At 38.0% G+C, this 15,639-nt stretch overlaps 1 protein-coding gene across 3 annotated transcripts in view; it reads right to left on the bottom strand.

Annotated features, from left to right (window-relative positions):
• The window catches only part of RNF43 (ring finger protein 43), a 67,766-nt gene extending 52,454 nt beyond the window's left edge, over positions 1-15,312 (bottom strand). The window contains exons 1-2 of one of the 3 annotated variants that reach the window (XM_047832885.1): positions 14,726-15,312; positions 13,037-13,676 (exon numbers count right to left, since the gene is read on the bottom strand). In XM_047832885.1, the coding sequence (XP_047688841.1) occupies positions 13,037-13,288 (252 nt within the window). In that variant the 5' untranslated portion in view covers positions 13,289-13,676; positions 14,726-15,312. Of the gene's footprint in view, positions 1-13,036 lie in introns of all 3 variants that reach the window. The other 2 variants (XM_047832884.1, XM_047832886.1) reach the window with 2 other exon arrangements.
• Between the last annotated feature and the right edge of the window lie 327 nt (positions 15,313-15,639).

Genomic DNA, 15,639 nt, shown 5'->3' with positions numbered 1-15,639 from the left:
CTCTCCCTCTGCCCCTACCCCCCACTCACACTCTCACTCTTTTTCTCTAAAAGAAGGAGGAGGAGGAGGAGGAGGAGCTGCCATAATGTCTTAGAACAACAGCCTATAAATGTCCCAATTGCAAGAACCAAAATATTAAATCAATCATTGCTCTGATCCAGAAAATAATTTCTTAAAGTTACTGTGTTAATTCTCCCTAGTATTTAACATGGTTGTGCCAAACAGTTTAAATCCAGAAGTAAGTTCCTCCTTCATTTACCTGCCAAGACCTGAGTTCAGGCCCTCAGGGTGCTGAGGTTTTCCTTTGTGAGAGAAAATGACATCATCAACACCTCGGAGACAGCAGAGAATGCAGGGAATGTGGCTCCCAACATTGGTGATATCATCAACTGCCCTGGGAGAAACCCCAAATTCCCAAGAGTTGAAGTGTTGAAGGTTAAAAAAGATTTTTGTTGTTGTTGTTTCAAGTTTGCCAACAAATGTTCACGTTTCCCAATATCAGGTTTTAAAAGGGCAGGTGGAGTAAGAGTCTCTCTTCCAGTAAGAACCTCAAGAACCAAACATACAGGAATTAAGTCCAGATAGAGCTATTCAACTCATTTGTATCTTACTGGGGCACATCCAACCAAGGAAGAATACAGACTTAGTTATATTAGGCTCTCTCCCAAGTCTGAGAGGAGTATGTTCTTTGGGGGACCTGCTAATGTTGCAAGTTTGCATTCAAAATAAATTCGAGGCATTCACATAATCCCCCAGTCTCCTCCAAACTTTCTTTGATGTCCAACAACTAAGGACAAGGATCTTTGATTATAAAACAATTTCTTTGGTTGGAAGAAAATTCTTTGCAGGGCGTGAACAGCAGGAGAAAGAAAAGATTTTTCTGAAGTGCAAACTAGTTGGAAACCCCCTGGGGAAAGAATCTGATTCCCAGTCTTTGAGAGGACTGGGCCTGCCTGTACAAGCTGCCTCTGCTGCAGGCCTCTAAGAAGGCGCTTTTGTGTCTACTGTATGGCCCTCAGTAACAGCACCGCAGCCCTTCTCTTCTTTTTTTGCCAGCGGAAGTTTTCCAACTCTGAGGATGTACAATGCAGAAAGTCACGGTTTAATAACAAGGCATAGTTACTAATCAGATGGCCCCATTTCCACTCCTCCCAGATGCCTCCAGATGCTTATATACTAGAGCTCTATCCCACAGCCCCACACATGAACACCTACCAGCTGCTCTGAAAGTCTTATTTCTAGTGTAATTATTTAGCTTATCTCCAATAATTCAACTTTACCAAATATTTTTTTAATTTTTTTAAATGTTTTTACTTATTTTTGAGACAGAAAGAGACAGAGCATGAGCGGGGAAGGGGCAGAGAGAGGAGACACAGAATCTGAAGCAGGCTCCAGGCTCCGAGCGGGGTCAGCACAGAGCTCGACGCGGGGCTCGAACTCACAGATCAGATCATGACCTGAGCTGAAGTCGGAAGCTTAACCGACTGAGCCACCCAGGCGCCCCCCCCCCCCCAAATATTTTAGAATCAGATGCATCATCCTCCTTTACTACTATGGTCCAGACTGGCTCTAGGTTATACGTGGCTTTTCCAAGCCTTTCCAAAGGTTCAGATTCACTTAGAAGTAGGCTCATGATTGAAGTCAGTGTGGTTTGATCACTGAGACACCTTGATGAAGAATTTAGAATAAGGGTCCTCAATCCACAACAGATATTTTAAAATCTAAATCTCCAGAGAAAAATTCCTTTTTGTGTGTGTAACTGAATGTAAAGGCAGTATAGGACCAGAGGACCCAGAGTGCACCTGAGTCTGACACTTCGTTTTGCTACCAATCTGTTGTGTGATTTTAAGGAATTTGGTCAGATTTTTGTACCACCTACAAAACAAATTTTATCTCAGGGAAGAGAAATCAATAAGCAAGTTACATGTATCTTTAATACAATAAGTCTATTTCTAAAGTAAACATAAACTCTCAATGTTTAGAGCTGGAAAGGATCTTAAAGATTATTTACTTACCCGACCAACCATACCCCAACAGATGATAGGTTTCACAACTTACTCTTATTTTTTAAATGGTCATGAGGCACCTAGGGACTTTGCATAGTTACAAAGGGGACAATTACACTCCACATAATCTCCAATGATCAAAATATATGATGTATAACCATACAGTTTACTAACTTCAGAGCAGGTGATAACCTGTTGCTGCTGTCATAGCAGATATGTACATTCTTCTAGAGTTAAGTGTCTATATTCCTCATATTATACTAAAATCACAACATATTTTAGAGAATGGAAATAACAGATACAGAGGACTAAAGTCAATAATTTTTTAATATCTTGGTATTATGAATAAATTTTGCTGGGGGTGCCTGGTTGGCTTAGTCGGTTAAGTGTCCAACTTCGGCTCAGTTCATGATTTCGTGGTTTGTGGTTCAAGCCCCACATTGGGCTCTGTGCTGACGGCTCAGAGCCTGGAGCCTGCTTCAGATTCTGTGTCTCCCTCTCTCTCCCCTACTTGCGCTCTGTCTCTCTCTCTCTCTCTCTCAAAAATGAGTAAACGTTAAAAAAAATTAGAAATAAATTTTGCTGAATAGAGATGATATTCAAATATTCACCTTTTACATAGTATTTATTTCTTCTTTTATGCAGTTATTAAAGAATTAAAACTGAGCTACTGAGATTCTCCATTCAAACAGAACTAATACGTTGCATTCTGTTTAAAGCTAAATGTTCTGTTTTAATTTCACTACAACTTAACAGAAACTTCTTGTACATTTTAGAAAGACAGTTTGCAACTTGAGAAGAAAACCATGGTGTTTAGTTCAACTAACTAAAGAAAATGTAGCATTTCTAAAGAAAATGCTACAGATGATTATTATACATACAGGAATATTTACACAGACAATATTATAACCTATATTTAACTGATAACAGTAAAATTAGAAGGTATGATTGTTTGGGTTGTACTTGTCCTCTAGCTTTAAGCCACTTGAAGTTGTCTGGGTTAAAATTTTGTGTTTTTTGTTTGTTTTTCCTTTGGTCCTAGGGGACTGTGAAACAGAACTACCACAGTCATTTGAAAGACTCCTGAAAGAATGAAAATCAGCACTCTAGAGCATCTATGCCTGAGCCTCTTGCTTGGCATTCATCTCATACTGGCTTCTGCTGTTCTCCCCCGATGGACTAGGCTAGGGTCCTGTTCTTTGTACTCCTACAGGAACTGCCACAGTGTTTGGTACGCACTAGGAGATCCACATTATAAGACACTGAGAGACTCCAGTGCTGCCCCCAGTCTGGGTACGGTTCTTGGCCTAGATTTCATAAGAAGCCTCCACTGCTTTGAGGAGACAATCCAGGTCAACAGGCCATGTGGTGCACAGTGACTCTACAGCAGAATAAATGACATAAGCACCATGTGAAGTAATGCTAAGTTGTGGTAAGATACTTTATGTTTGTTCACTTATTTTAAAGTATGCCTTCTGGTTGACTAGGGATCAAAGAGGAGAAAGACCCTATGGCAGTTTATAATATCTTCTTAATGGAATGCTCAGGGGAAAATCTCTGCCAACATCTGCTTTTTAATCTCCTTGCAATGACCCCCCCAAAAAGTTTTAAATAAATAAATAAATAAATAAATAAATAAATAAATAAATAAATAAGGTTTGCTAAAAATGCTGGCCAGTAAGATATGGCAGTAGATTGGCAGCTCCTTGGCAAACTACTAATCTGAGTCTATTTCTTCATCTGTAAAATCAAATGATTGGATTAGGTGTTTTTCTAGCTTGAAATTTCTGGTTATATTTTATAAATGGAATAGACTACCCTTCTGCCCTTCCCCTCTCCAAACTGTATTTTACCCTATGTATGGAAAACTGAATAGGACTTAATTGTAGTGTAAGTCCAAAGAAGTATTTCACCAAGTTTAAAAAAAACTGGCCACAGAATTGTAAAGTCAGATACCTATATGGTTCTAGATAGAAGATACAAAAATTAAAGGACCTAAAACCTAAAACCTGAATCATGTAAAATATTTTTCTGAGTGGCTAATTCACAAGACTGTACACAAACTGTACTTTTTAGGGAAAAAAGAATGGGAATCCATAATCAGTTTTTAGGAACTAGCAAGATAAATAGGCGTAAAACATAAGGCCTTCAGTCTCATCCAAATTATTCTACAGAAATAACAATAGCAACAGTGTTTCTCAATTATCATATATTTAAATATGCATAATAGTAACCTTTTGATATATAAGCATGCACGAAATTGACAGGCATATGACAACTGAATATGCTACTTAAATTACAGTTATATTATGGTTGATTTCCATCATAATAGAAGTATCCTAGATTAAAAAAAAAAACCATACAGTGGTCTTGAAGATAGTTATATTGCTGTCTTAACTACCACTGCTTCAAAATCCAGGGATTTGATTTTTTTTTTTTTTTTTTTTTTTTGAGTGAGAGACAGAGAAAGAGAGCATGAGCGGGGAAGGGGCAGAGACAGAGAGAGAGAGAGAGAGAGAATCCCAAGCAGGCTCTATGCTGCCAGCATAGAGCCCAATGCGGGACTTGAACCTGCAAACTGTGAGATCATGACCTGAGCTGAAATCAAGAGTGGGACGCTTAACCAACTGAGCTACCCAAGCTGCCTTTAGGAATTAGAATTTCTAAAGAATCTAATTTCCTATCTCCAAGGAAAATGTGAGCCTTGTGTTTATAATTCTCAGGAAAAAAAAAAAAACCCTCTAACTTAAATCATTTTTATTATTTTGGTGTTCTGAATTTGCATATTAAACACAAACTCTTACTAAAAAGTATCAAAACAAAATGTATTCATGAACTGTAATGTTTAGAGCCCAGACAAAAATTAGAGTATATAAAGTAACTTAGCAAGAATAAACCTTTTTAGGGGCGCCTGGGTGGCGCAGTTGGTTAAGCGTCCGACTTCAGCCAGGTCACGATCTCGCAGTCCGTGAGTTCGAGCCCCGCGTCGGGCTCTGGGCTGATGGCTCAGAGCCTGGAGCCTGTTTCTGATTCTGTGTCTCCCTCTCTCTCTGCCCCTCCCCCGTTCATGCTCTGTCTCTCTCTGTCCCAAAAATAAATAAACGTTGGAAAAAAAATTTTTAAATAAAAAAAAAAAAAAGAATAAACCTTTTTAAAAAAGATTCAAAGTTTTCCATTATAGCAAATTTTAAGGGCTCAAAGAATTCTACCCTAGGGTAGAAGTGAAGCTTAAAGGCTAGAAACCAAAAAAATAGAAAGTAACCAAAGTTAGTGTTACAGCCTGTTTTTTGAATTTAGTAATCAAACAGACACATACAGCTACAATTGTTCTACCTACATCAAAACAAATAAGTAAAATATCCTTTATTCTTATGGACCTTTTAGTGAAACCACCATGATGAAAGGGTTGTAAGCATTTCTTGAATTGATGGAGTTTCACTTAATATTTGGAAAGCACAATTCCTTCACTAAATAAACATGAGCAGATCTTTCTCACATGCCAGTTTTTACATCTGAGGTAATCTTAGGCCAACCTTCTTATAACTGCCTAATAATATTGTTGTCTGTTTGACTTCAAGTAATATATACAAATACTTTTTTTAGTGTTTATTTATTTTTGAGAGAGAGGGAGAGAGAGAGGAGTGGGGGAGGGGCAAAGGGAGAGAGGAGGACAGAGGATCTGAAGCAGGCTGTCAGCTCAATGCGGGGCTTGAACCCATGAACCGCAATACCATGACCCGAGGCAAAGTCACACACTTAACCAACTGAGCCACCCAGGCGCCCTATAAATACTTTTTTTTTTAATTTTTTTTTCAACGTTTTTATTTATTTTTGGGAAAGAGAGAGACAGAGCATGAACGGGGGAGGGGCAGAGAGAGAGGGAGACACAGAATCGGAAACAGGCTCCAGGCTCCGAGCCACCAGCCCAGAGCCTGACGCGGGGCTCGAACTCACGGACCGCGAGATCGTGACCCGGCTGAAGCCGGACGATTAACCGACTGTGCCACCCAGGCGCCCCTATAAATACTTTTTAAATTAAGTAAACTGAGGGTAAATTAGTTTTGAGAATTTGATATCATTTCTTGAAATAATAGGGATTATTCTAGGATAGCAGCCATTAATCTGGAGTCCTTAGATCCCTACATCTCAAAGATTCAACTCACTGAGATTTTATGCAAAATTATATGTTCAAATACATGCAGTCAGCAATTTTTCTCAAATCCTCAAAGGGGTCTGTGGCACCAAAAAAGGATAAAGAATCACTGTGTTAGGGTAGCTCAAAACCAGAATTGGGAATCACAAGCTTAAGGACTAAGAAGGTGAGGTCCTTTGGATATATACCAATATCTGATAATCACAGATTTAAAGTCAATATCTCAATAAATCTTTCTTGGAAAATCAGAATTTCCTAAAAAGCAGATGTTGAGCTATCTATTAAATCAAATAAATGTTATGTAAAAATGCTGTGTAAAGGAGCACCGCAAATGTATTGATTATAGCCATGTTTACAATTTGGAAGAGGCAATCAAGGAGCTACTATGCTGTCTATAAGTCAGAGTGAAGGAATAGAGCATGTTCTTTCAAACCCAAAGCACTCAAAATAATTGACCTCACAGTATACTTAGAAATGTGATGACATAATAAATCTGTTTTATCCTAAAGTTATCTCCCAGCTATTAAGTTACTTAGCACCACCATCATGTTCCTTACATTTATTCAATAAATGTTTATTGAGTACCTATTATGTCTAAGGCACTAAGTATACTAAGGCATTACTCCCAAGAATATAGCTCTGAACTAAGAAGACAAAAATCCCTACTTTCACAGAGCTCATATTTCACTGAGGGGGCAGAGACAAGTACAAAAGTAAAATACTACAATATGTTACATGGCAATAAGTTCATAAAGAAAAACAAAGCAGAGAAGGAGAATATGAGCCCCAGAGGGAATAGGAAGAGCCCTTCAGAATAGGATGGTCTAGGAAGACCTCACTGAGAAGGTGACATATTTGACACTTGGGGGGGTGACATTTGAGAGACTAAGAGAAGAAAATACCTGGGGCATAAATCCCATAAGTGGGACTGGCATGTGGAAAGGCCCCGAGGTGGGAGTATGCCTGGTTTAACTGAAGGACAGCAAGGAGGTCAGAGCGATGAGAACTGAGTGAGGGCAGAAGAAGCAAAACATCAGAATGCCAGGTCAGATCCTGATGAGCCTTACAAGTCGTTGCAAAGACTTTGACTTTTATCATAATAACAATGCTGAAAAGAACAATGAATGCAGATTAGAGCAGTGGCTCATAGGGCTTTTTGAGACATAAAGTTGGCAAATTGCTTCACCAATAGTTTTTTGACTGAATTATCACACTGAGCAACATAGGCTCAAATAGAGTAGATATTTCACTCTTTGACAATATTTTAGCTTTTTAGGATTGCCACTCTGCAGAATTGATCCCAGAGAAATCCATATCCTTGGATACCTTAAAAATTGGATTACTCCTTTATCTCCTGCAAAGCAGATTGGGCCCATCTCTGTGCAACTTTGTTCTTGGATAATTTATTTGCTTTCTCTCCCCCATTACGTTTCCTTTTCTGTAAAATGGAGTATATATCACCTATTCTTATTTGGCTTGCAGGTATTTGTGAATCATTTTAAGCTTCTTGGGAGAAAACTACTATATAAATTCAATGGAACATCATTACTACACTCTTCTCTAACAATACCCTGTACTACCAATTCTGGTTCCTAACAGGACATTTATAATAGTACAGCACTCATTTATAACATCTTTTTCCTCTACTGTACTTAGAAATTTAAAGGGAAAAAAAGTACCAAAAAGTTCCAACATTTTCCAATGAATAAAATGTAAAGGGCCTTCTATTAAAAACAAAAACAAACAGGGACATCTGGGTGGCTCAGTTGGTTGAGCGTCCGACTTTGGCTCAGGTCATGATCTCATGGCTTCTGAGTTCAAGCTCCTCATCAGGCTCTGTGCTGACAGCTCAGAGCCTGAAGCCTGCTTCACAATCCCCTCTCTCTCTGCCCTTCCCCTGCTCACGCTCTGTCTCTCTGTCTCAAAAATAAACATTAAAAAAATTTTTTTAAACAAAAAAAAAAAACCCATGAGCTCCAGAAATGTCTTTAATATGGTATAAAAAGTAAACTTTGGGCATGCTTCGGTGGCTCAGTCAGTTGAGCATCCAACTTTGGCTCAGGTCATGATCTCATGATTCATGAATTTGAACCCTGTGTCAGGCTCTGTGCTGACATCTCGGAGCCTGGAGCCTGCTTTAGATTCTGTCTCCCTCTCTCTCTGCCCCTCCCCGACTCGTGCTCTGTCTCTCTATCAAAAATAAATAAACATTAAAAATTTTTTTTAATTAAAAACAAAGGTAGATACTGATTAAGTAAACATTCTTTGGGTGCCTGGGTGGCTCAGTCGGTTGAGTGTCTGGCTGTTAATTTCAGCTCAGGTCATGATCTCGCAGTTCATGTTATTGAGCCCCATGTCAGGTTCTGTGCTGACAGCATGGAGCCTGCTTGGAATTCTGTCTCCCTCTCTCTCATCTGTCTCCCTTCCTCTGCTCATGTTCTCTCTCTCTCTCTCTCTCTCTCTCTCTCTCTCTCTCTCTCAAAATAAACAAATAAACATGAAAAAAATTTAAATAAACATTCTGATTTACAAATATCTTTGCAAATGAAACACAAATGAGAGAAATAGAATGAATACAGAATACAGAGATTCTTAGAAACTAGGAGGATACTGTGTATTCTGGATCAACCTCAGAAACTAGTACTCATCATTTTCATTCCTTTCTAGTCTGGAAATAAATCATTTATACAAAGTCTACACTGGTGTTCTGGTCATCTGTGGCATTCTTTGATGTACAGAATTTTAGAGCAAGAAAAGCTTGGGCTTTCAGGTTCAAGTTCCAACTATGCCACCCTACTAGCCACATAACCTTGGCAGATACTAATATTTGAGCCTCAATTTCCTTATCCATAAAATGTGAAGAATAAAAGTATTGCGCTTCTCTCACAAAGTTATTATGAGAATGCAATAAGCTAATACACGCAAACTGAATAGCACGAATTTGCTATGCATTATTATATTTGAATCTCTCAATTTTACAGATGGGGAATCTAAAGCCTAGAAAACTGTAGTAACTATTTTGACCCAAATCACCCAACTACTTAGTGACAGAGCCCGAGCTAAAATCAAATCCCTTGAGCCACAATGTAGTCACTTTGTCAACTACAGTTTGCTAAAGCATCGTCTCACTGGCTTTGGCCAAAACTTTAACTATTAAGATTTCTCTCCCTCCTCAAATAATTCATTTCAGGCCCTGACTACAAATAAAGCAAAAATGCAAAGATAGGATAGCTACTTGTTGACTAATAGGTAAATTAAGGGACAAGCAGAGACACTGTGTATGGGGGAATCTGTCCAGGAGGTGTTCACTGCTAGTGGCCAAATGCCAAATCACCACAACTCCCACTGTAGGGATGAAGCCACAGGACAGTACATTCTAATCTTGATCATAACTTTATCCTACAGCCTAAGAAAATCCAAGACAACCAGCTGAGCAGGAAGAGTGTGATAGTCAAAGAATTGTTGAGCTCTCTTGTGCTATGCTAAAATCCTCTTGTTTTTTTTTGTTTGTTTTTTTTTTTTTGCTTTAAGAAAAAAGATTGAGGGGCGCTTGGGTGGCTCAGTCAGTTAAGTGTCTGACTTCGGCCCAGGTCATGGTCTCACGGTTCATGAGTTCGAGCCCCTGTGTCAGGCTCTGTGCTGACAGCTCAGAGCCTGGAGCCTGCTTCGGATTCTGTGTCTCCCTCTCTCTCTGCCCCTCCCCAGCTCATGCTTCCACTCTGCCTCTGTCAAAAATAAATAAACTTAAAAAAATAAAAAATAAAAAAAATTTTTTTTAAAAAGATTGATTTCAAGTTGGCCCTTCAAATGACATTTATAAATAATGAACAAGAATTGAAAAAGAAAATAGGACTGTAATCATTTACAGAAGAGGTAGCAACACCATTACTAGAAATAATAGAAATAAACCTCAACAAGAGGTAAATAAACCAGAAAACTGGACAATTAGGCCATGCATAAGCTCTAGCACATTTTCCATCTGCAATGGTATAAACCAGGAGAAAAGAATATACTCAAATGAAAAATAAAAATAGTAATAAATCATAATCACTATCATCTAGTCCTTTTTATCAGACATAGACAAAGAATTAGGAAATCTAGAAAATTTCCTTGACATGGATTAATTGAGCAAAATGTAAAGAAATGTTAGATTTTCTGAAGCTCTCTGAGAATTCCAGAAACCATAACAAGGTTACTATTTTTTAAAATCATTGTTCTTGTACTTTTACATTTCCCAACGCCTACATCCCCAATCTTACATCCTCAATCTTAAAAAGACCTGACAACATCTTTGAAGACAATCAAACTTAACAGGCAGCTAGAGTAATTCACAGGCAGAAGGATACATAGAATTATCCAAAATTCCTCAAAGCCAATAGAGAAGACTGTCTTCAGATTTGTGACACCAGGTTACAGCTATCTATCAAGCAAACTAAAGTGCAGCAAAGCACAACTTTAAGAGATATAAACTTCAGTTAAATGGAAGGCTTGGTTAACCACAGTTGAGTAAACCTGAGTTGTAGTGTAATCTGATAAGGAACAAATAGCATGAATGCTAGAATTAGAAACCATGTATCGCCACTCTAGAGTTCTTTGAAAGAGTTAATCAAATAGTGGATAAAGAAAAACTGGTGCATATTATTCAAATAGTTGTCTTTGTATTTTTAAAATAAAGTCTCATAAGAAGCTATTAAGAAAATTTAGTAGCTATTGTGGATTAAGAATTGGTTAATAGACAATAAACCAAGACCAATGCTGACAGTGTCCAGTGATTAATACTAGACCTGTGTACAAGTTTATTAATGACCTAAAAGAAGCTTACGTGGACAGAAAAAGTGAAGAAAGACTAAAAATTGCCAATGATGCAAACCACCCTATAATAAAGGGTGAAAGGCCTTGCTAAATAATAGATACAATGAAATTCCCTCTTCACAAAGTAAAGAAACGTGTAAAGTATACTGATAGGCTCAAAGTTAATAGTTAATGTTAATAATAATAATAATAATAATAATAATAATAATAATAAAAAGATTGGCAGGATTTACCAGAGAAAAAGGGTAGAGCAAGAGAAGATATGATAAAGATTGGTAAAATAATGAATGGCAAAGAGAACACCAGCTAGTCTCTGTTATATACCTTTTCCTTTCTGAATACACAGAGGTTTATGATAATAAAAGGTAACACATTTAAAATAAAAGAGACACTATTTTATACAGCATATAATTAACCCATTGAACATGCTGCCACAGGACATTAATAAGACACAAAGCTTAGTATGGCTCCCAAAGACCACAGAGATATTAAAATATGGTTCTATAGTAAAACTACTTAGGGTAAAAAATGAAAATGGAACACATACCTCATGCTTTAGGGTATTAACTAGGCAAGGCCAGGAAGTCTCCTTTCCAATTATATTCAAAATTCTTTGTGACTTCAATTTTTAAATATTCCTAATTCCATCCTACAGTTCAAATTATATGTATAGACTCATCCAAAAAGCCTTTGGCCATTTTTCCCAGATACATTATCTTTGCCTGTTTATTTCTCTGAATAGTTAAGCCTTCCATGTCATCCAATTCTTCTTCTACTTAATTTATCCCAGTTTCAAAATATTGCTTAAAAAGTGACCATGAAGAACCACTAAATCATATATGCTAAAATCCATGTTTGGAAAAGAGAGTTCTATACTTTGTTAAATTTTCTCACCTCCTTTAAGTAGACAAAAATTGAAATTCATACAATACTTTGGTTCTGTTCAAATCACAAAATTAAAATCTGAGTTTGGATACTGGAATAAATCATATTTAATAACATTTTAACCTATATCCAGGAGCTACAGCAAGTGTCCTTTCATAAGATGAATTGTAATCAATAAGCAACATAATTTTATGGAATAAGACACTAGAACGCCACAGCAAAAAGGTATAGCCCTTTGGGCTCTATCTTCACCATGGGGAATGGTAATTCATCTATGAAATGCTATGGACCCAGTCAGTTCATAAATTCAACACATAAAGAGTAGGCTATGAATGAATCACAGGCAAAATTCACAGCCTGAAAGCCTAAGAAACTGTGTCTGAAAAGATCTGTGGGTCAATAAAAAATAGATGTTAAATTAAAATTTTTTCAAAAATAAAATTATGTATAGACAAGACCAAGGAGGCAAGTTTACACCTTGTGTCCATTTTGTAATTCAGTCCTCTCCATTTTGGGCTTAGCTATAGGGTGCTCCACGTGGTATAAAGCCAGCCATAGCATTCAAGCTTGGCTGAATTTTAAAAGTGACACAGTAATCAGATATGCTCCAAGGGCATTCTAGAATTTCAGGGTGCTGCTGACCATTGTAACCTCCTTACAATTGTATGGGTAACAGATGGTAGCTAGACTTATTGTGGTGATCACTTTGTAATGCATACAATATCAAATTATTATGTTGTACACCTGAAACTAATATAATGTTATATACCAATTTTAACTCAATAAAAAAAAATCAACCTCCTCAGTGTTCACTTCAAATTTAAACAGGATATAAAGTATGATCCTCATGTCAATTAAATACAAGTCCATATATTTAATCTATCAAAAAATAGCGTCCAGAGTACTGGACTTGCAAAGAAAGGTCTTACGTGGATCTAAAATGGCAACGTAACACCAGAGTTAAAAATAAGCAGATTATCTTCTAAAATGTGGCATTTGTATGTTTCTTTTTTAGAATAAGAATTTGCTTTAGAATGCCAATAACGCAATATCCTTAAAAGATGGAACAAACAGAAAACTCAACAGCAGAAGCTCTTGTATGGTATTTGGTTTGGGAGACAAAAGAAGAAAGACACATTTCGAACAGATGGAAAGTGAAACATAATAAAGTTATCCTTACCTGCATTAATTTTCCTTCTGCTGGAGTTATTTCAGCAACACCAGCAAAAACACCTTCCAAAGTGAGATTCAGTTTTCCTGTGGGGTCCATTTTCAAGGGGATCACTCTGATAATAGCTTTCTGCTCTGCTGATCTTTCAGACTCCACCGCTGCTGCCAATACCAGTCCTGTGCGTCCAAAGCCTGCCTGCAGGGTAGCCATCAGCAGCCAGGGCCAGAGGGCAGCCAGCTGCAGCTGGTGGCCACCACTCATGCTACCAGCTGCAGCAATGCACCTCGGCCATACATACTGCTTCCACTAGCTAATACCAAATGCAGGTTCTCAGATCCAGACAAATATGGAGGAAAAGAGAATTTATGCTTCAGTTTTTGAAAGCCAAGTCGTAGTTTTGGCCCTTCCTTTCTCTAAAGTATATTCCCAAGAACAGGTGGCATTCCTGATCTGGCAGAGAAGAAGGTGTTTTCAGCCCACTTCTGCTGCAGGGATGTCATTTTCTCCCATCTTCACTATTATTAGTAAAGATATCACCACTTCTGTTTGGAATTTCCAACTTTGCTTGAGGTTGAATGTCACATCCTGAATTTTTATTATGTCAGATCACTTGGTGCTGGTCTTCCATATGCATCAAGTTGCTGAGCCACTAAATCCAATGTTAATGAACAAAACAAGGCAAAGTAAACAACTAAAGCCATGCACTGAAGGTGAGAGTGAAACACGCCAGCTCGGAAAATGAAGAGATGGTCCTTTTTAAGCCACAAAACTTGTCAATGGTCATAGGAGGATTTTTGTTTTAATGGAGAAGGAGAGGGTACAATATATTTCAGGCCACACCGTGAGGGATGTCCAAAGATGCTATAACACGTATTCATAAAAGTTTCCACATTAAACTGTATTTTAGGGTAGCCAAAGTTCTAGACCCATTGAATTTATAATACTTTTCATGAACTTAAATATACTATCATTTTTAATTTTCTACCTAAATTTGTCTATAAATTAGATGCTAATTTATATGTCTTCACATATTACAGGATAATCCTGAGTATCACCGCTTTTTCCAACTTTCAAAATTCAAAGAATATTTGAAAAGTTTAGCTTTTCAATTATTTTTCCCAGTTAAAATTGATATTTCTATCTTTATTTTCCTTTCTCTGTTAGGGATTCCAGCTTTTATTCTCCTGCTTGAGAATGTCAAGTACTTTGATTTCCCATGAGATGATTTTGGAAACTACTTTATTATCCAGATTTTATAATCTGTAATTTTCTAGGTTCATAAGTAAAACAAAGGACCATTCCTAACACGTTTTCAAATTCCTTGAGGGGGCGGGGAATAAAAGATAGGGGGAGTAGGGAGGTGATTAGTCTACAGGCTCTAAGTAGAACACCCTGAAAAAGTATAAATAAGCCTGAGTAGAGTAGATCTGTGCTATTTCTAGGCACACTTGAGAATTTGGGTCTTTGTACAAACAAAATCTGAGTTCTAAGATATTAAAATGTGCACCCTTAAGTAAATATAAATGCACTTCAACCATAAAGCCCGCCGTGTTCAGAGGTCAAGTTAAAAAGTCTTATAAAGTCTTCAGAAAAAGTGCTGAAAAGCCAAGCAATTGAACATGAACCTGTTAACATAGATCCTTTTCTTTTGCTGAGGCAGAGGGAGAAAAATAAGAATTTCAAAAGAAATCTGCAAACCTGTTGCGCTGTCGGGCCCACTGGAATCCACGGGGGTGAAACAAATTCAATTATGCTTTTATAGGTCCTGCTCAAAAAAGGTTTCAACTGCTTAACCAAGTACAGCTCATTCTTCCACCTTCTTACACTGCAACCAAACCAAGTGCCCCACACTGTAGGTAGGTGCCGAGAAATTCCGCAGCCTGAAAAAATAATCCATGCAGGTCAAAGGCAAACATTTACTCCAGGGTTAGAGCTACTGTTCCCAAGACTCTAAAAGCACTTATAAAGGATCCAAAATCATTTCTGAAATCTCCTTTCTAACAAAAGTTCTTTTTCTCCCCGAACAGCATATAAAATGATCAAATCTTGAGAGAGAAAAGGAGCAAAGTAGAAAATACATCAGCAACAATTCACTACCAGGAACACAGAAAATCCCAGAGGGAGAAAGCAGTATCTCTGAATCATGGATGGGCTTGGAAAGTTCGGAAAGATTCGAGTGCTTCCCTTCCAGAAAGACAATTCTGGATCAACTCCCTAGAGGAGGAAGCCTGTGGTTTGTAATTGGTGTTCTAGCTCTGACTCCCTCCCCTGGGACTGCAATCACGCTCTCTACCTGCTGACACAAAGTGAGGGTGGAGCAGCTACAGGCAACCACCCCCCCTCCCGCCCCTCCTCCTCCTGGCTGGCTAGGGCAAGGGCTAGAGTGCGCGCACACTTAACTGAGCCAGACATGTTCTTTTGCTCTCTCCTCTCTCAGCTCCTCTACTCCCTCTATTGAGCCACAGCCAAATTGCATCCAGTTCAATGGGTAAGCAAGCTACCACAGGTAAGTCAGGTTCACTCAAAACAGGTATCTAAGCAGATTGCACCCAAGAGAACATAAATGGTGGTATAAAGAAATAAAGACAACAAAGTAATGAAAACGCGGAACA

Source organism: Prionailurus viverrinus, chromosome E1, assembly GCF_022837055.1.
Source record: "Prionailurus viverrinus isolate Anna chromosome E1, UM_Priviv_1.0, whole genome shotgun sequence".
NCBI classification, from domain to species: Eukaryota; Metazoa; Chordata; class Mammalia; order Carnivora; family Felidae; genus Prionailurus; species Prionailurus viverrinus.
This window is presented reverse-complemented; position numbering and strand designations above follow the sequence as displayed.